The sequence below is a fragment of the Apodemus sylvaticus genome, chromosome 15, assembly GCF_947179515.1.
Source record: "Apodemus sylvaticus chromosome 15, mApoSyl1.1, whole genome shotgun sequence".
NCBI lineage: Eukaryota > Metazoa > Chordata > Mammalia > Rodentia > Muridae > Apodemus > Apodemus sylvaticus.
The window spans coordinates 21,434,512-21,455,477 of record NC_067486.1 but is presented as its reverse complement, the minus strand read 5'-3'; the positions used below and the strand labels follow the sequence as shown (position 1 = coordinate 21,455,477).

Sequence of the window (20,966 nt, the reverse complement as noted above, 5' to 3'; positions counted from 1 at the left end):
TGAAAGTGCTCATTTATTACGAAGCACCAAACTGCTTGTTTTCAGTGTGAGCTCGTTTTTGGCATTTGTGAAAGAATTGTGATTACTCACTCAATACTACCTTTGGTGGGAAGGTTTCTGTTACTTTGACCTGTATGTTTTGATGTAGTCTGTTAGTTTCTTGCCTAACAGCGCATGTGCCTTGAGACTCCTGGTTTGCTTACAGATACACTGGTTGCACAGTTGTATGAAGGCCCCTAGGCTGGGAACAGGAGTGGGACCCAGCTGGAGTTTTCAGAGTCTCAGCAGTCCTTGAGCAAATGTACAAGCTATTCATTTATTTACTAAGTGTTGGTGCCCTTTTGAAATGGTTCTCTTGAAGAAGTAATTCATTTTCTGCTTTGTCCAGAAGGGGGCGCCTTCTTACAATTCTGCACTATGGAGAGAATGCTTTCTGTACTTTGTACAGGCAGACAGACAGACAGACAGGGGCATCCTGTAAGCCAGCCAGGCCCTGCACAGATGACTGAATGATGCTTTCACTTGTACATCAGAAAACATTTGCTCTTTTATAAATGCGCCATTTGAATCCTAAGTGATAGAGAACAAAGGCTTTTAAGTTGCATGTAAATAGCTGGTTTTGTTAAAGGTTTTTGGCTTTTGTTTCTGCATCTTTCTGTTAACCATTCAGAAACACTTACTTTCCATCTCTGTGGCAGATCATGATGACACCCAGTATGCAAGGTATTATCATGGCGATAGGTAAATCCAGGAGTGTGTATGACAGGTGTGGTCCTGAAGCAGGGTTCTTTAAGGTATAATTAACATTTTCATTACTTAAAAACAAATGTAATGTCTTACTGCACATTATCTCTTTAAACAAATTTCTGTTTTCCTATCTGAATTATGATACTCTGGGGTTCTGAAGGCTGCTTGTGTTCTTTTTAAATGCTAATAATTCAAAAAAAATGAGAACATCTGACCTGAGTTACTGCAATAGTGTGTCTCTCCTTCATTACCAGTAATGTAATCAGGAGATTATGGGTATTGCAAAGCAATGACAGGGATTGTGGAATTGCCTCTGGTCATGGCCTATTTCTTGTGACTTTGGGTCAGTATTGGAATATGTTCCCTTTAATTTTCCTGTTGACACTAAACCAATTCTGTTTCACAACACAGAGTTATTTATTCAGTTCTTATGATTTGCTTCCTCTCCCTTGTTTTTTCATCTATTCTAAATATTCTCCTCAACTTAAGAAATGAGGCACCGTCCAGTTGACTCCTTTCACAGTCTCACACATTCCCTTTTAAGTGTGTGCACTCCCCAGAGCCTTATTGTGTGTCCTGTTTGTTCAAAAGATAAACGCGCCATGTTCAAGGCATTCCTTTCTGAGATTCACCAAAAGACCTCATGTGTGCACATATCAATTTTACTGATATTCCCCAGCCTTTTTGAACAACCAACTTGAAGTGTTAAGTTGCATCCTTTCTGTTACTATGGTTATAGGACAAATAGCCCTTTAAGCCTTTTAAGATCTCATGCAAAAACTTAAAAAAAATAAACTTATCTTCTTAAAAAAAAAAAAAAAAAACCAGAAAGATGACAAGGCCACCAGAAAAGAAAGTAGAGAAAGGAGATTCGAGTAGATTCTGCATGTATTACTGGCTGTGCTCTTTATGGGTGGCTAAAGCTATAGGTAGTATTATCTCCTGCCCTGCATTTGGCCTTTCATTTCCCTCTGTTGCCTCCCGCTCCCATAGACACTTAATTTTTTTTCTTTTTTGGCACAGTTTTCTATATTTAACATCAGTTCCTCTACCAGTTGCTTGAGTCTTCTCTTACTTTCTTTTTACCAATTTTATTTTTTTTTTAATTTTTATCTTCTGTCACTTGATGTTTTGCCTACATTTCTGTTTCATTTCACTGCCTTGCTTCCATTACGGTCTTCATTCAGTGCCCACAGAGGCCAGAGGAGGACAACAGATTCTCTTGGAACAGAAGAAGTTAGAGATGGCTGTGACCCATCATGTGGGTGCTGGGAATTGAACCCAGATCCTCTGGAAGAACAGCCAGTGCTTTTAACCATGGAGACCTCTCCATCCTGCTGTTACAATTTTGTATTCTCAGAGCAAGATAGACCCAGGTTAACTTTAGCCATGCACGGCTCTTTGATTTGAAGCCTGTTATTGTTGTTGCCTTGGATATTCGCTTGATGCATTTTCTCTGTTTCATGTACTTGTTCCTCACTTCCTCGATCGAGTACCAGGTGCTGATGTACAAGGAAAGGAACAGCTTATAAAGAGAACGAGAAGTGACATTCTGACACAGGGATTGCCGAGACAGATCTTAAGATATGTTCTACCTCTTAAATACAATAAAGGTGTCTTTTAAAATACAATAAATACTTTATAATCTTTGATGAATCCCAGATTAGTAAAAAATTTTAAGATGCATTATGGAAAACTGGCAGTTTGAAGACTCACTAGTGGCTATTAACATGTGAGCCTGTGATCTTTATTATGTTTAGAATTCCTCCATGACTCCTTCCCATAAATCCACCTCTCCACAATTCCCTGTACTCTTCATCAGCTCTGTGTGTACACACCACTTCTTAGGATGAGCTGGCCCTTACCAGGATGAAAACTTAGTATTGGCATATGATCACTTTTCTTCCCTACCTGTGTTCCTTGAACTATATTCTACATTTTATTCTTTTTCAGTGCCTAATATATAATGACTTGACAGGAAAGACATTTTTCCCTGTATCTTAATATTAGCAAGAAAACCCTAAGTTGACTTTATAGAACTTTTTGATTGTGAGAGAAAACATTTTTTTTTCATTTTTTTATTCGATATATTTTTTATTTACATTTCAAATGATTTCCCCCTTTCCGGCTCCCCACTCTCCGAAAGTCCCATAAGCCCTCTTCCTTTCCCCTGTTCCCCCATCTACTCCTTCCCACCTCCCTGTTCTGGTATTGCCCTATACTGCTGCACTGAGCCTTTCCAGAATCAGGGGCCACTCCTCCATTCTTCTTGTACCTCATTTGATGTGTGGATTATGTTTTGGGTATTTCAAATTTCTACGCTAATGTCCACTTATCAGTGAGTACATACCATGATTGATTTTTTTTTTTTTTTTGAGACTGGGTTGCTTCACTTAGTTCTCCAGCTCCATCCATTTGTCTAAGAATTTCATGAATTCATTGTTTCTAATGGCTGAATAGTACTCCATTGTGTATATATACCACATTTTTTGTATCCATTCCTCCATTGAGGGACACCTGGGTTCTTTCCAGCTTCTGGCTATTATAAATAGGGCTGCTATGAACATAGTGGAACATGAATCCTTATTACATGCTGGGGAATCCTCTGGGTATATGCCCAGGAGTGGTATAGCAGAAGTGATGTGCCCAGTTTTCTGAGGAACCACCAGACTGATTTCCAAAGTGGTTGTACCAATTTGCAGCCCCACTTTGCAACCAATTTGCAAAGAGGAACTGGAGGAGTGTTCCTTTTTCCTCACATCCTCACCAGCACCTGATTGAGAGAAAACATTCAACTCTGAGCCTCATTAAGTCTTTTCAGCTATACTTATAAGTGCATTATGATCAGACTGACTTTTGTTACTGTTAGAATACATGTGTGTGTGGGGGGGGGTACACACACCTTATCTCACGTGTAGAGGTCAGAAGTCAACTTTATAGATCTGTTCTTAATTCCTGCCTTTATGTGGGCTCTGCGAATAGAATCCAAGATGCCAGGCTTGCAGCCCAAGTGCCTTTATCTGCTGAGACATCTCACCACATACACTGGATTTCAAATGATATATTGGATTGGCAGTTACATTATGAATTACCGTAGGAAATTATCCTGTGGGAATGCCATCTTACAAGAAATCCAAGTAAACACTGTGGGCTGGGCTTGAGTAAGTGAACTGGTGTGGGTTAACCTCGACTTAGAGTCACACAAAGGCCTGCTCACGAAGGGGTCTACCCTATGTATGAGGTATGGAAGAGTTAATAGGCGGGCAGAGGAGGCTAAGGCATCCTACCAGATCCCTCCTCAAGTTATTGTCTTTTGATAAGACTGGTTTTTATTTTAAGTATAAAATCTTTAGGTGGTTTAATGGGTAGATTCCCCAAAAAGGCAAATTAAAATAGCTCCAATGAGAAAAATTAAAATCGAAGAGAGAGAAAAATCAAGAACAGTTGTAAAGGAGTGGTTGTTGTTAAGTATTTGTACATGTGGGTGGCACAAACCATACAGTAATGATTATTCTGAAAGTCATAAAACATCTTTGTTTTTTGAAACTGAAACTGTTGTTTCTAGCTCTTACAGTAGGGTTTGTGAGATAAGTGGACTTGTGTATTGTGAAATATTCCTGATAGGGTATCAATGCCTCGCAGTAATTATTCCAAGCTGATATGACGTGGTCACTTCCGTTTACACCTTAGTACCTATTGCCACTGCTGCACCTTACTTTACCTCTGATATGGAAAGTAAACTTATTTTAATTTAATGTCTTAAGAAATGTCTTCAAAGTACAGTGGTAGTAGGTCACAATCCATTAGATTATCACAGAAGGGACAATGCCCATGTAACTACCAATCAAGCCAAGAAGTAGAACTCCTGAGGGCTCCCACATCACTCACCTCTGTCTCCTCCCTGGAATCTTTTTTGACCCATTTCAGCCAGGCCATTCTGTTGCTAGTGTTCCTGTTGGTGTGACACCATCCATACCTTATATCCTTGGAACCCTCTGTTCGTCAGTCTTTCCAGTGTGTCTGTCTTACTATCATGTTGTGAATTATCTATCATCGGATGTACTTGTAGTTTGTAGTATATCCTGTGGACCCAATGGTATCCCATCATAGGGTGCTTAATTGATTCAACAGTTTGTAAGGCATGGCTATAAACCCAGTGGATACTGTTAGCGTACTTTTGGATTGCATTTCTTCCTGAGTGAATCTTGATTTGTATAGGGAAGATGAATATTTATTAAATTCCAATTAGTATGATAAAGAAAAAAGGAAATGAGTGATTTCTTAAAATAAAACACTGAACTGGTATCTAGACAAAGTGATAATTAAACAACTAATACATGAAAGTATAGACTATGAATAGTTTTCTCAAATAGCTGTTTCCTCCATCTCCTTCTGGGGATAGGTATTTTTACTTAAACTTACCCATATATTTATAATTTTTCTATTCCTAAACTTGTTTACTATAGCAATAACCTAAGGTAGTATTTTCCTTTCTGTTTCCTCACCTTAGTTCTTTCTGTAGTTATTTTTCCATGGTATAGTTGAACAGTTATCTAAGCCATAGTTCATACATTTACCACATTATTTTTCCTCAGTTTTCCATGGGACTTAACATAATGAATTTAAACATTTTCTTTGAGCACACCACATCTGGAAGTAATGTGTCTGTCTGTGACACACTAGGAGCCCCCATGGGACCAGAATCTCAACATTTCTACAATTCATCCCTGCTCTAGTTTTTCGGAGGGGGTTGGTTTTTGTTTTTTGTTTTTTGTTTTTTGTTTTTTTTTGTTTTTGTTTTTTTTTTGTCCAAAGACATTTTATTTATTTACATTTCAAAAGTCATCCCTTTCCTTATTTCCCCCCAGAAACCTCCTATCCCATGCCCCCTCCTCCTGCTTCTTTGAGGGTATACCCCCACTTACCCATCCATTCCTGCCTCCCAGCCCTCTTGTTCCCCTACACTGGGGCATCAAGCCTTCACAGGACCAAAGGCCTCTTCTCCCATTGTTGTTCAACAAAGGCCATCCTCTGCTACATATGTGGCTGGAACCATGGGTCCCTCCATGTGTACTCTTTGGTTGGTGGTTTAAACCATGGGAGCTCTGGTTGGTTGATATTGTTGTTCTTCCTATGGGGTTGCAAATCCCTTCAGCTCCTTCAGTCCTTTCTCTAACTCCTCCGCTGGGGACCCCCTGCTCAGTCCAGTGGTTGGATGTAAGCATCTACTTCTTTATTGTCGGGCTCTGGCAGAGCCTCTCAGGAGACAGCTATATCAGGCTCTTGTCAGCAAGCATTTCTTGGTATCCACAATAGTGTCTGTGTTTGCTGACTGTATATGGGATAGATCCCCAGGTAGGGCAGACTCTGGGTGGCCTTTCTTTCAGTCTCTTCTCCATACTTTGTCTCCGTATTTGCTCCTGTGAGCATTTTGTTACCTCTTCTAAGAAGACAGAAGCACCCACAATTTGATCTTCCTTCTTCTTGAGCTTCATGTCGTTTGTGAATTGTATCTTGGGTATTCCAAGCTTATGGGTTAATATCCACTTATCAGTGAGTGCATACCAAGTGTGTTCTTTTTTTTATTGGGTTACTTCACTCAGACTGATATTTTCTAATTCCGTCCATTTCTCTAAGAAGTCCATGAATTCATTGTTTTGAATAGCTAAGTAGTACTCCATTCTGTAAATGTACCATCCATTCCTCTGTTGAAGGACATCTGGCCTCTTTCCAGCTTCGGGCTATTATAAATAAGGCTGCTATGAACATAGTGGAGCATGTGTCCTTGTTACATGTTGGAGCATTTTTTGGGTATATGCCCAGGAGTGGAATAGCTAGGTGCTGAGGTAGTACTATGCCCAATTTTCTGAGGAAACGCCAGACTGATTTCCAGAGTGCTTGTACCAGCTTGCAGTCCCACCAGCAGTGGAGGAGTGTTCCTCTTTTCACATCCTCACCAGCACCTGCTGTCTCCTGAGTTTTTGATCTTAGCCATTCTGGCTGGTGTGTGGTAGAATCTCAGGGTTTTGATTTGAATTTCCCTGATGACTACGGATGTTGAACATTTCTTTACATGCTTCTCGACTGTTAAGAACAGGGGGAAAGTTTCTGAACAGATCACCAATAGCATATGCTTTAAGATCAAGAATTGACAAATGGGACCTGATAAAATTACAAAGTTTCTGTAAGGCAAAGGACACCATCAAAAGGACAAATTGGCAACCAACAAATTGGGAAAAGATCTTCACCAACCCTACAACAGATAGAGGGCTAATATCCAATATATATAAAGAACTCAAGAAGTTAGACTCCAGAAAACCAAACAACCCTATTAAAAAATGGAGTACAAAGTTAAACAAAGAATTTTCACCTGAAGAACTTCGAATGGTGGAGAAGCATCTTAAAAAATGCTCAACTTCATTAATCATTAGGGAAATGCAAATCAAAACAACCCTGAGATTTCACCTTACACCAGTCAGAATGGCTAAGATTAAAAATTCAAGAGACAGCAGATGTTGGCAAGGATGTGGAGAAAGAGGAACACTCCTCCACTGCTGGTGGGGTTGCAAATTGGTGCAACCACTCTGGAAATCAGTCTGGCGGTTCCTCCGAAAACTGGGCACCTCACTTCCAGAAGATCCTGCTATACCACTCCTGGGCATATACCCAGAAGATTCCCCAGCATGTAATAAGGATACATGTTCCACTATGTTCATAGCAGCCCTATTTATAATTGCCAGAAGCTGGAAAGAACCCAGGTATCCCTCAACAGAGAGTGGATGCAAAAAATGTGGTATATATACACAATGGAGTACTATTCAGCCATTACAGACAATGAATTCATGAAATTCTTAGGCAAATGGATGGAGCTGGAGAACATCATACTAAGTGAGGTAACCCAGACTCAAAAGATGAATCATGGTATGCACTCACTAATAAGTGGATATTAACCTAGAAAACTGGAATACCCAAAACATAATCCACACATCAAATGAGGTACAAGAAGAACAGAGGAGTGGCCCCTTGTTCTGGAAAGACTCAGTGAAGCAGTATAGGGCAAAACCAGAACAGGGAAGTGGGAAGGGTTGAGTGTGAAAACAGGGGGAGGGAAGGGGGCTGATGGGACTTTCGGGGAGTGGGGGTCTAGAAAAGGGGAAATCATTTGAAATGTAAATAAAAAATATATCGAATAAGAAAAAAAGAAAAAAAGAAAAGAAAAGAAAAAAGAAGTGGGTGTAAGGTCTCTGTGATGATGTGCCTAGTTTTAAATCCAAGTTTTCTCACTTAATTCTGCAACCTGGAAGATATATTAAATATCAGATACAGACCTTTCTTTGAGACATCATAAAATTAAATACACAATCTTAGGAGGAATTCTTTAGCTAGTGTCTGTCACAAACAATTGAATTGAGATTGTTGGTTATGATATATGATTGACAGTTTTGTTGTCATTTCTAGTTATGAAGATTCTATCATTAAATACTTGGCACAAATATAGGAGACTAGAATTATGAAGCTATAGGAGACATAGAATTATTATGCTGTTAAATATTACTTCACTTTATTGGTTTTTAGCTTATTGGCAATTCTATTTGATTTGTGTTAAGCATCAGTATCTTTGCAGAAATATTTTGCCTGCTGGTATTTAACATAACTCTCTTTATTCATTTTATATTGTGAAATTTTCATTTATGTTAAGTGAGATATGATAATTCAGCAGTAGTTTTCCAGTTGTATTTTGTGGTTTACAATCTGTATTTTTTACTTCTTTGTGGTATGAATTTTAATAAATATACTTCTATTTTATAAATATAAGAAGTCTTTTGACTGCTTTTAAAACTACTGAAATCATTTATTCCTATGATTTTGTGCTTTCAACTTTGGCTTAGATTATAGGATTTCAACTTTCTTCAAATGAAAAACAAACACTTCCAAAGAATTTTGTCTCCTCCATCTTTTATTTTATACTGATTTAAAATCCCATCTTTATCATATAATAATTCTCCATTGGCACCTGGGATTTTTTGTGTCTCTGTATTCTCCTGATATATTTTTCTAAGCAATGAACATATTGTCCCATGCTTCATTAGTATATTTGACATTTTATACCAAAAAACACATGCCCATTTTCAATTTTTATAAATGAAATTCTTAATGAAACTTTTTCAGTTTTCATGATTTTTAGAATTAATTGTTACTTTTTTGCTGAAACTCTTTGTGAATTTGAGTTCAGGTGTTAAATTAAGATGAAGTCAGAAATTATGTTTTAATAATTCTATTTTTTTTAGGCACTAGCTTTTTAGGATATCGCTTTTCAATCTGTCATCCTTTGCTATGTCTTTTTATAAGTTTCATAATTTTGCTAGATAATTAGATTATATTTTACATTCTTCTTAGATGCATAAGTGTTTTATTACAAAATGGTACATGCTAGTTAGGATGAACAAGAATAATATATTTTAGAATATTTATATTATGATAATCCTATGCGTTTTAAACAAATTTTCAGTGTGGTCTCTTGATTATGTCATTAAACTGTTCTCCCCACAGTGTCTCACCACTTTCATAATAGCTGGTTATATAAGAATAGCTGGTTTTTATCATGTTGACTATAGACTTTAGTACACAGTCTTAATGTTAGAGAAATGGCAAGAAATACATTTGTTTAGTAACATCTTACCAAGTTCGTGGTCGAAGGCTTTATCTTATTATGATTAGCACTGTATTGTAGTCCCAATGTAGACATTGGGACTTGTAGTGTCAATCAGGTTTATTGACTAATATTTCACATTATAATATGTTTTATCCATGTAATATTCATATTAATTATCATAATATATTTCTCAATATAGATAGCCTAATAATGAAAAATAAATATGATAGAGACTCATTTGAGCCAGTTTATCATATTAGCTTTAACCTAGTGACAGTTGTATACAACTCTGCTAGAAGAAATAGCCCAGAATTCTGTCCATTTCTGTCACTAACTGAGAAAACATGAAAGGAAAGCGATGTGACTAAATTTGTCTTAGAAAATTAGGAGACTCACTGAGTAAGTCTAGGAGATAACATAAAATACAGAGTATATAATTTTTCTAATGTTTGGGATGCATTCATTTTTAAAATTACATGTAGCTCTCCTCATCAAAAATTGAAAAATAAGATTTTTAAAAGAAATCGTTGTAAAAACTTTATATATGTTATTTAAGCATGCAGTAACCCTGATAATCTTAAATGTCAAAATATATTCTATTTTTATTGTGATCTTTAAGCACAGCAAGAAGACTTGACAGTATATCTGGAGGGAGAAAGTCATTTTTCCCTGTAGGAAAAGTATTTTTGAAAATTTTATCACTATAAAAAAATGAACATCATCTTCTATTTGTAATGCTTTGTGGTGTAGAAGAGACTAAAGTTAACTATTTTTTACCATAAATAAAATATTTCAATACCTGGTTTTAGTTATTTTTCTCTAAAATATAGCAACATAGCTTATAGAATTACTTGAAATTATACACAAAAAGAAAGAAAAGGGAAGAAACTAATAAACCTTTTTAATTGAATGAAATTTTTGTAATGTGTGTTACATACAACCTAAAATATTTTAGGATCAGCAGAGCTATACCTTAGATACAAAAATAAAGGGAAATGTTTAAGATGTTGTTTTTAATCATGTGGGATTTATGTGATTAATTCAGCAGTATTTGATATGTAAGTCTACAAATATTCATAGTCATACATCATCTAGATTGTGTGCATGTGGGAAGATATATTAATAATTTGTGTTATTAGTTCTCAATTTTGAAGCATGTTATGGTCAAAGAAACAAGTGATAATATAGCATGTATCATTACTATTGCTATAGTCATAAAATCCAAACACTGTAGCAGCCGTCATAGTTGCTTGCAGTGACTAAAACCCAACCACCTTACTGTGACTGCTGGTGCAGTAGTCATATTTGTGTAACTACCAGCAAGAGCCATGCTTTCATGCACAGGTCTGGGTGTCCTGGGAATGTTCATCTCCCCTGGAACTCTGGTATGTAATCTAATGTGGCAAATGCACACAGCTGGAGAACAGCACATCTTGTGATGTCCCAAGGCAGACTTTGACTAAGCTCTGGCACAAAAGCCTGCATTTCACAAAGCAATCCACACCATATGTAGATACACTGTGTCATCACTTCTGTATGTAGAAACATAAGGACATTTGTACGATGTGGATAATGAAGGTCCCATATATAGTTGATCATTCACAAAATTCTTTTAAAGTATGGAATTTGGGGACACTTAAATGAACCAGCTTGCTTACACATTAATAGGCAAGAATGGACATTTAAATAATTACCATTAAAAAGAGTGAAGAACTTTAAGTTATAACTGACATAATCGTTGCTCTTGTTTTGTTTTCTAGGCTATTAAATTAGAGTACTCAAGGCTGGTTAAGTTGGCCCAAGAAGATACCCCTCCAGAAACGGACTATCGTTTACATCATGTCCTGGTCTACTTTATCCAGAACCAGGCGCCAAAGAGAATCATTGAGAAAACATTACTCGAACAATTTGGAGATAGAAATTTGAGTTTTGATGAAAGGTAATAAAAACACAAAGCATCTACTTCACGTATTCATACTTATTGTTCTGGTTTGTTTGGCTTCACTAATCTCAAGCGTAAGTCTTTTGTGTGTATAAAACCTATAATAAATATAACACAAGCCTATCTTACATTAATTTGAGTGTTTGCTTTTCCATTTCTCTAAATGTTCTATTTATGCCCTTTTTACTTTTTACCTAAAAGTAATTTGGATAATTCAAATTATGAGAAAATAACTCACTCATCTATGGAAGAAAATGTGATTTTTTTTTATAGTATCTATACTGTGAGGCTTTTAGGCTAGATAATTTTACTGTCAGGCTTCCATGTGACTTACCAGACACAGCAGCAGCTCTAACCAGTACTGAGAGAAGCCAGTCCCTTGGATTAGAAAGACCCATGCATCGCCCATATATTCCCAGTAGCCACTGGAAGATGGAGGTGAGTTTGCCTCTCTGCAACAATTCATGAAGAAAGTCCAGTCATGTATACAGAAAATAGGCATTGATAATTCTTTGATATAAAAGATGACATAACATAGTTAATTTTTTCACCTGCAACTATGTTTTGTCAGAATGTGTTATAAAAAAAACTCCTGATCTTAATTTTTTTACTTCTTAGTCTGAATTTCATTTAAAAAAGACTCCAGGTATAGAGTTTCAAGATACTAAACGTTACCTTTTCTTTCTTTTTTTTTTTCCTGAGACACTTTCTAACCATGATTGTCTTTTGGAACTCATTGTATAGTCCAACACAGCCTCAAACTCACAGAGATCTTAAATCTTATCTCTGAGTGCTGGAATTAAAGGTGCGCGCCACTGTATCCGGCTCTTTTTTAATTCTTTAAAATATTTATTCATGTCTGTGTGCATTGTAGGGGTTGGGGGTAAGACATGCTTGCCATGGTATGTGTGTGAAGTTATTTGTGTGTGTTGCCAGGGTGGAGAAGAGGGTGAGGTATACTTCCCACGGCGCATGTGTGAGGGTAGAGGACCGCTCCAGGCACCTGTGGGATCTGCTGATTGGCTCTGACCAGGCCATCAAACCTTTGCTCCAGCCCACTGGCACTTGAGGAGATCTTGTTTTTATGTGTTTGATAATTTAGTTTGATGCAACATGCTTTTACGGTTTTTATGGATTTTGTTTTTGATTTAGAAATGCCTTTCTTATATTTGAAGGTGTCACAACATAATGAAAGTTGCCCAAGCCAAACTGGAAATGATCAAACCTGAAGAAGTGAACTTGGAAGAATATGAGGTAGTGTGCTTTGGGGAAATACTGACCTCTAGCTGACACATTCCATATGTCATGATGGAGAATAGAACTAAATGTTTGAAATGACTAAAATGTTTTAAAGAAAACCTTTGGTTTTGATGTTTCTAAGTGATCTGTATCTCATAAACTAGTTTTTAATTATTTTATGTAATTTTTCTTGCTTAATAAATCCAATTTATTGCATTAATGTTGAAATTGCAAAGATTTATGAAGAGCCTACTGAACATTCTTCTAAGCACTGCTTGAGTGTTGACTTATTTAATCCAGATATTAGCCTCTACTTCCATGGGACAATGGCATAGAGTGGTCCTTTTTCCCCTACACAATTAACCTAGGCAGCATATCTCTCTCTTCCCACAGCCAGCACACACACACACACACACACACACACACACACACACACACACACACACACACAGTTTTAAGAGAATGTTTAAAAACAGCCAGATGTGATGGTACATGTTTTCGGTTTTCTTTTGTTTTATCATTACTGGTCTGCACGTGAGCACACGAGGTACAGGTGAGAGATCAGTCGGCTGAAGGTTTCACAGGTCGGAGTTTACAGCTCTCGGACAGACCTACACATAGTGTAACCGCCATTCTATCTACACTGATTATTTGCTCTGTTTTCTGCTTTCCTGTTGCTCCATCATATATGTTAGAGAGATTAGACAATCATTTTAGCCATGGTATGCCGTCTGAAATTGTGATCCTCAGTGCTGTCTTTGAGTATGCACATCCACACTTGCATCATGGCTTGTGAGACTTGTCTCAGTGTGTACACAAAATTCCTTATTAATGTTGGTTTGAATATATATTTCAACTGACCAAATTCAAAATATAATATCCATTTAATGCTTTTAAAATTAAGTTTGAGAAAAATTTACTTTTGTGTATGACTTTCATTAATCTCTGGTCTTATTTACAAACTTTTAATTTTGCTGCTTATAGTTTCTAAGGCAACTCCAGAAGAGGTAGTAAGATCTTGTAGAATTTTAACTTTCCATGAATATCAACTAATGGTGTCAAAATTATGACCTGAGAGAATTAAAATCGTTTGTGCAGTGAAGGGCCATGCGGAGAACGTCCTTCTCTTTCCCATTTGTTCATCAGAATGGAGCCAGAGCGTGTTTACAAGTTTTGGTGGAACTTTCTTTAGCTAAACCCTATGTTGAAAATTTTATTTTTGAACATTCTTTAATGTTGTTTTGATGTTGGCTTGCCCGGAACCCCTGCCTACTCTCGTCTGTGGGGAAGGGCGCTTACTTTTCACTGTGTGTCACTGTATGTCACTGTATGTCACTGTATGTCACTGTATGTCACTGTATGTCACCAGAGTGCTTGGCAGCACATTTAAAATTCCCCCATATTTCATAATAATGAGTAAGTGAACTATGACATTTTTTTATTATCTTAGAATTTTGTATCAAACAACAAGTTTGAGCTCTGGATAGAATTGTGTCAATAGAATATTCCTGTTTGTACTATACTTTTTGGAATTTTTTAATTAATTATTTTATACACTCCATATTTTATTCCCCACCCTGCTAACCCCCGTCCACCCTTCATCTGTTCCACACCCCATACCTCCTCCCCTCCCCATCTCCACATGGATGTCCCAACCCCCCCACATCTCCTGACCTCTAAATTCTCTGGGGCTTCCAGTCTCTTGAGGGTTAGGTGCATCCTCTCTGAATGAACACAGACCAGTCAGTCCTCTGCTGTATGTGTGTTGGGGACCTCATATCAGCTGGTGTGTGCTGCCTCGTTGGTGGTCCAGGGTTTGAGAGATCCCAGGGGTCCAGATTAATTGAGACTGCTGGTCCTCCTACAGGGTCGCCCTCAGCTTCATTCAGCCGTCCCTACTTCAACAGCAGCTTCTGTCCATTGGTTGGGTGCAAATATCTGCATCTCGTTCATAATATTAGTAAATTTACTTATATTAGTAAAGTACTGAAAAACATTTTATGGAAGAAATAATAGCCATTTGGTCATCCTGCCATTTGATTATTTTGTATCTTATATTCTTAACCTTCTGGTAATATTAATTTCTCACCCATGACTAAATTTTTGCTTGATTTTTGCTATATTTATTATAATTATTATTATGCTAAATGTAGTGTGCTAAGTTATTTAAATTTTAAATTCATTTCTCCTCATTTGCATAACTATAAGAACAGTGCATTGTTTTGTATTCTTACCATAGTTTTACTCTTTTCATTTTTAATATTTTTGTATATAGGAGTGGCATGCAGATTATAAGAAATTCAGAGAAACAACTATGTATCTCATAATTGGACTAGAAAACTTTCAGAGAGAAAGGTAAGACAGAGAGGACAAATATGGAAAAAATGTTCTTATCATTAATTCTATTCAGTACTTCACATCGGATGCAAAATATATAGGATACACTTCAATGAAAGTTTGAGCTCAAAACAATTTTAAATTATAGAATATTGCAAATTTAATACAAAACTTAAATACCCTCACTATAAAATATATTTTGTTTTTACTCTAAATCTAAAAAGTTGGCATTTGTGTTTTTTATTTCATAGTTTCTCTTTTTTATTTAGTTAAAGCTTGTTCAGTAGTTCCACACATGTACACATTACATGCTCACAATCATGTTGACCCTTGACCCTCTCCCATCTCTTTTCCTGACTTCGGCAACTCCTCCCCTCCAAGTCCCGGCAGGCATTCATGTCTACTCTTTCCTGGTTTTCTTTTTCTTTTTCTCTTTTTTTCTTGCCCCCTGAATTGACCAGGGCTGAGTTAAAACATTGTTTATTGTGACCATGACTTTGGATGTGCCTGTTAGAGCCTAGTGGACTATGACTGAAAGTTTTGTATGAGACCCATCCATAAAATATGGGAAACAAAGGGGCCCAGCGTATGTAACTAGTTACATTCCCTAAAATGGTCACCAGTGGTTATTCTATTCCTTCCTCATTTAAGTTTGACTTACATCAGAGGCCAGTCTTGTGTCTTCATCTGAATCTCCAGGCACCATAAAAAGAGCATCTATGGTAGAAAGGTGTTCAGTGATAGGGTCCTTGCCAAGTATGCACGAGGCCTAAGGTTGAATTCCATTGCACACCTACAAACAAAACAAAACAAACAAACAAAAAACCCAAGTTTTTTGTAAAACATTTTAAATTGAAGATAATTCTTAAAATATTTCTTACTGAAACATTTTAAATTGAAGATAATTTTAAAATTTCTAAGTATAAAATTACTATTTTAACTTTCCTTTTTAAATTGAAAATACATTTTAATATAATTATTGGTTCCCCTCCTCCATACCCTCCACATTCTCCTGCCCACCCGAGTCCATACCCTTTCTTTCTTTTATATAATACAAATGGTCATCTAAAAATAATAAAATAAAAAAATCAGTATTTTAACTCTTTTTATGTACTTTACATTTCTGTTATTTGCTAGTTTTTACTCATTTTCTCCATATATTATTTAATTTCTAAGTTAGTATCACAATACTTAACCTAGTAATTTTTTTAAGCACTGCTTTATTTCCAATGTCTTACTGAAGCCAAGCAAAATGACTACTAACCTATTTCTTCATTTGTGTTAGTAAACCATAGGAAGTTCCTACTAAGGCAATGGCGTACTTTTAATGACAAGCAGGCACTTACTTTTAGAATGTAAGGTACCACCTGTCTAAGGTACTACTAACCGTAAATGACATTTTAAATTATTTGATCCACGTATGACCAGTGCCCATTCTACACAGGAGAGTTCTTGCTGAGGGCCTGTCTGTCTATCTATCTATCTATCTATCTATCTATCTATCTATCTATCTATCTATCTATCCTATCTAGCCGCAGCTCCTTAGCCTGCTAAGGCTGCCTGCCATTATGAGTTTCTCCTTGTACCAGGGTACGTAGATCCTGTCAGAGTGCTCAGTCAGCCCACAGTGTTTGCGCCACTGTGCTCAGTAGGCCTGTCTGGCCAAGCTAGTTATTGTTGTGGTTGTGCTGTCTTCAGCAATAGGGACTTGCCATCAAATCGAGAGTGTTACTAAAGGCAGTGCAGCCTGTAATGTTGGGGGTCTGTGGAAACATCAGTGGCCAACAGTTCCAAAGGAAATAACTCAGACAAGGCACTCAGCTTTTTACTTAGTCTCTTCTGGTGTCTAGTAGAAGCATTGTTGACCTGCTATAGTGTAACAAGGTGTGTGCGCGTGTGTATGTGTGTAGGTGTGTCTGTGTATGCATCTATGCATGTATGTATTAAGCTTATGTAGTATGCATCTTTCTATCTTTTTTAAAAGGTCTTTGCTGTTGGTTATCCCTCCCATACCAGATCCTCTGTCCCACCCTCACTATCCCTTCCCAGTTTAACCCTTCTTATTTTGTCCCAGTAAGTTTCCAAGTTGGAAGTGTGTTTTCTGCTTCCACCCGCCATCTCCTGTGGGCATCTTTCTTTTATGTTTATCTCAGTGCCCAGAAATGTTTCTTCTCATACAAAAACCTGACTTACATAGTCATTGCATGGGCCAGACGATCCATGGATTGTCAGCCTTGCATCACACTTAAATTTTGGTCCTAAGTGGAAACCATCAAACCCCATTACACAAAGACAACCGAGGGGCTGCGGATTGCTGCAGCCGAGGCCGCTCTCCCAGCCTCTTTCCTTCTTTTGTGTTACTCTCCTACCGCCATGATTTGCTCTGTTAAAAATATGTGCCGAACTTACTGTGTTACAGAAAATAGACATTTAAGTATATACTTGGATTGTTTTATAATTGTAGATTACTTTACAATATTGAAATACTAATATTGTTTGTTTATTTTAAGTTATATAGACTCCTTGCTGTTCCTTATCTGTGCTTACCAGAATAACAAAGAGCTCTTGTCCAAGGGTCCGTACAGAGGGCACGACGGGGAGCTGATATCACATTACAGGAGAGAGTGTTTACTGGTGAGTATAAATTGCATGTGTTTGCATTTTCCTTTTGTTAGACACATTTTATAGGTTTGCACATAGGTGACTATAAACACTGTCAGATAAAACCATGATATCTACACAAAGTACTTTTAAGGAAAAACCACTGCTTTCCTTGTATTTCCAAATTTTATCATCATACTGCCACTCCCCTTTTGCTATAAAAGGAGAACTAGATCGTGAAGAAAGATATTCTATACAGCAAATAATTAGTCTTCTGAGAGCAGTAAATCATGCTGGACTTAGCATGCAAAATTTCCATGTATACATTACCTTTTATTTGCAGTGGGAGACTGATAGTTTTTCTTCAGATATTTTGTACTCTAAATGATATTATTATTATTATATTATTATTGTAGATTTGTAAAGCTACTTTGAAAACATTTTGGTCTATATTCCCTAACTTTACATATGTAGAGAGTTTGATTAATGCACACTAAATCAGCTAGCTCTCCCATACGAAATTCCAAATTCCCCTAAAATTTATTAGATCACATCGAACTCACTATTTCCTGACAACATTGCTCCCATCTATAATGTAAACCACTAAGCAATAATTGTTTTCCTGTTTAAGAAAAATGAGGAAAAAAACTCTCTAGTTTTGTCATATGTGTTTAATGTAAGAAAAGAATATTAAAATGCATCTTTTGATGAAATGATTTCTCTTAGAAATTAGAACTACTCAGTTTCCATTCATTTTAATGTGAAGTGTTGTCTTTACAGGTTTCATGAGACAATTGGAAAAATAATCATTTTATTTTCTTTCTATTGTCTTTGTTATATACATAGCTTTTTCTGAGGGATGTGTGTGTATGTTTTATATATATATATATATATATATATATGTGTGTGTGTGTGTGTGTGTGTGTGTGTGTGTGTGTGTGTGTGTGTGTGCTTATACCTGATTGTTGGTTTCATTATACCTGATTGCTGTTTGTCCTGATACTGCTTGAACATAGTGATCTCGTTGTCTTCATAGTGATCGTGTTCAGGTGCTCTGTCCTTAACTGTAAGATGGAGCAAAAGGTGTTCTTTTTTCTCATTCCGTTAAGAAATTAAACGAGCAAGCGGCAGAGCTGTTCGAGTCTGGAGAGGACCGAGAGGTGAACAACGGCTTGATTATCATGACTGAGTTCATCGTCCCCTTCCTGCCCTTGCTGCTGGTGGATGAAATGGAAGAGAAAGATATCCTTGCTGTGGAAGACATGCGGAATCGCTGGTGCTCATACCTGGGGCAAGAAATGGAATGTAAGTTTGAGCGGTGCTGTTAGGTTCCTGGGATGGGCTCAGCAGAAAGAAGAGGTCTTTCCTTTGTCGTCTTTGACCTGGTTTGCTATTACGGAACTCTTTCTCCATCACACTAAAGCCACTTCCCTCCGTTCCAAGCTAGGATGTGCACAGTTCTGCTGCCATGTACTTACAAAAAAAACAGCAAAAGCAAAACTCGGATCCCCAAAATGGGCGCAATTTCATGTGTCTGCCATAGGAAGCCTACAGAGGCTCCCCTTTCACTTCTCCTTGTGCTGAGATAAATCTATTTGTATTTGCAGCAAACCTCCAAGAAAAGCTGACAGATTTTCTGCCAAAACTGCTGGACTGTTCTACAGAGGTCAAAGGCTTCCACGAGCCACCGAAGTTACCTTCCTACTCTGCGCATGAACTCTGTGAGCGGTTCGCCCGAATCATGCTGTCCCTCAGTCGCACTCCTGCTGATGGAAGATGAACTGCCCAGACTTCCCACGGTCACCATAGAAACTCTGTTCTCACCCCGGCTTCCTGCCGCGGGGATTGCTTGCTGCTGCTAGAGTTTTTAACTTTTTATTTTAATAACTGCAAAAGACAAAAACGACTATGCCGACCTTAGCCAAGACTGCAAACAATAAACCTGAGAATCGCATGGCGCTCACCTTGTTTTATCCGAAACCAATGTATAATTACAAATGAATTGATTTCTTGTGGCAAAACTATGCTTTTGCTGCCTTCTCTTGCAGTATTGCCTCTCAGTTTTCTTTACCAACAGCTTTCCATTTAGTCTGGAACTCCCAAGACTAAGCCATTAAGTGTTCAGCACTGTGTATGATACATAATATTTGGTAGCTTGTAAATGAAATCCAAGAATAAAGTTTTATTTATGGCTACCTATGTGTTTGTAAGCAGGTATATTGTATAATGGTGTGTATTTTAGTTATATACATGAGTTTAGTCATAGGGTTTGACACTGGGCAATGCATACAATAATAGCCCTTTTGTGTTAGAATAATGGAACCATATTGGATATGTACTAAGTACTTAGCACTTCAGTGTGTCTATATCAATTGAGTTCTTGGACCTAAACATGTTATGTTCAGTCAGATTTCACTGAAGTGAGTGACTGGGTTTTAAGTCAAGCCGCACTGAAGCTTTTAACCTTTCCTTAGATTAAACGTTTGTTCTTTTATGTATGTGTAAATAACACACAGTGATTATTTCAAAAGAAACCTGAAAAAGTACTTGAATAAGGGCTATTGTGAAATTTAAAAAGAAAAAAAATGTGCACATATACACACATACATGCACATACATGTATTCTTCATAATGGAGGGCAATGTTTTTCATTATATAATTATTCTATTTTTGTAAATTATATACTACTTTAATTGAGAAATGTCCTCTACTAATCAATGCTGTGAAATGAAATTGATACTGTTCAACTAGGAATTATACGAATCTGAACTTTTTATTTGCCTCCTTTTTTTTTTCCTAAAAAGGTAAAAGACGTAGACTATTTTATGAATGGAACTACTGTTTTAAGATCAATGAAGTGATGTTGTGAATGAAAATCTAGATTCATGCTTTAAAGGTAATCATGTTACCACCACTCTATTTTTGAATTTATAAAAATTCTTTATAACTGATATTTGTTAGCATAGTAAAATATATCCTTATGCTGCGTGTCCATTGTTTGTTGTAGCGTCACCTAACATACACTCTACAGGTGCTTGTGACTAATGATCCAGCAGTGCTGCCAGGGTTTCTCAGCCTTCCTGGTGCTCTGACCCTTTAACACAGTTCCTCAGGTTGTGGTGACCCTCAGCCACAAAATTCTCTAGTTGCTGCTTCATAACTAGACTTTCACTACTGCTTTGAATTGTAATATCTGATATGAAGGATATTGGCTTGCGACTGCAAAGAGGTCATGACCCCTGCAGATTGATAGCTAGCTGTTGCAATAGCTAACAATCACTTCTGTGATAATTTTGCCAAGGGAATTTTATGCACTGAGGTAGCCAGGAAGAATCGTTGGGACCTGGTCTGTGTAAAATGAGGTCTTGCATATTGTGGGCATCTAAGTGTGTTTGGGTTTAGAGTCCTTGTCTTTTTAAAACGTCTAGAAACTTCTCACTGTTGTTG

At 37.1% G+C, this 20,966-nt stretch overlaps 1 protein-coding gene across 5 annotated transcripts in view; it reads left to right on the top strand.

Annotated features, from left to right (window-relative positions):
- Usp25 (ubiquitin specific peptidase 25) overlaps positions 1–20,500 on the top strand; it is a 107,283-nt gene extending 86,783 nt beyond the window's left edge. For 3 of the 5 annotated variants that reach the window (XM_052159002.1, XM_052159003.1, XM_052159001.1), the window contains 7 exons: positions 699–794; positions 11,161–11,339; positions 12,518–12,596; positions 14,857–14,936; positions 17,429–17,552; positions 18,629–18,824; positions 19,127–20,500. In XM_052159002.1, coding sequence (XP_052014962.1) covers positions 699–794; positions 11,161–11,339; positions 12,518–12,596; positions 14,857–14,936; positions 17,429–17,552; positions 18,629–18,824; positions 19,127–19,299 — 927 coding nt within the window. In that variant the 3' untranslated portion in view covers positions 19,300–20,500. The remainder of the gene's footprint in view (positions 1–698; positions 795–11,160; positions 11,340–12,517; positions 12,597–14,856; positions 14,937–17,428; positions 17,553–18,628; positions 18,825–19,126) is intronic. The other 2 variants (XM_052159006.1, XM_052159004.1) reach the window with 1 other exon arrangement.
- Positions 20,501–20,966: the final 466 nt, after the last annotated feature.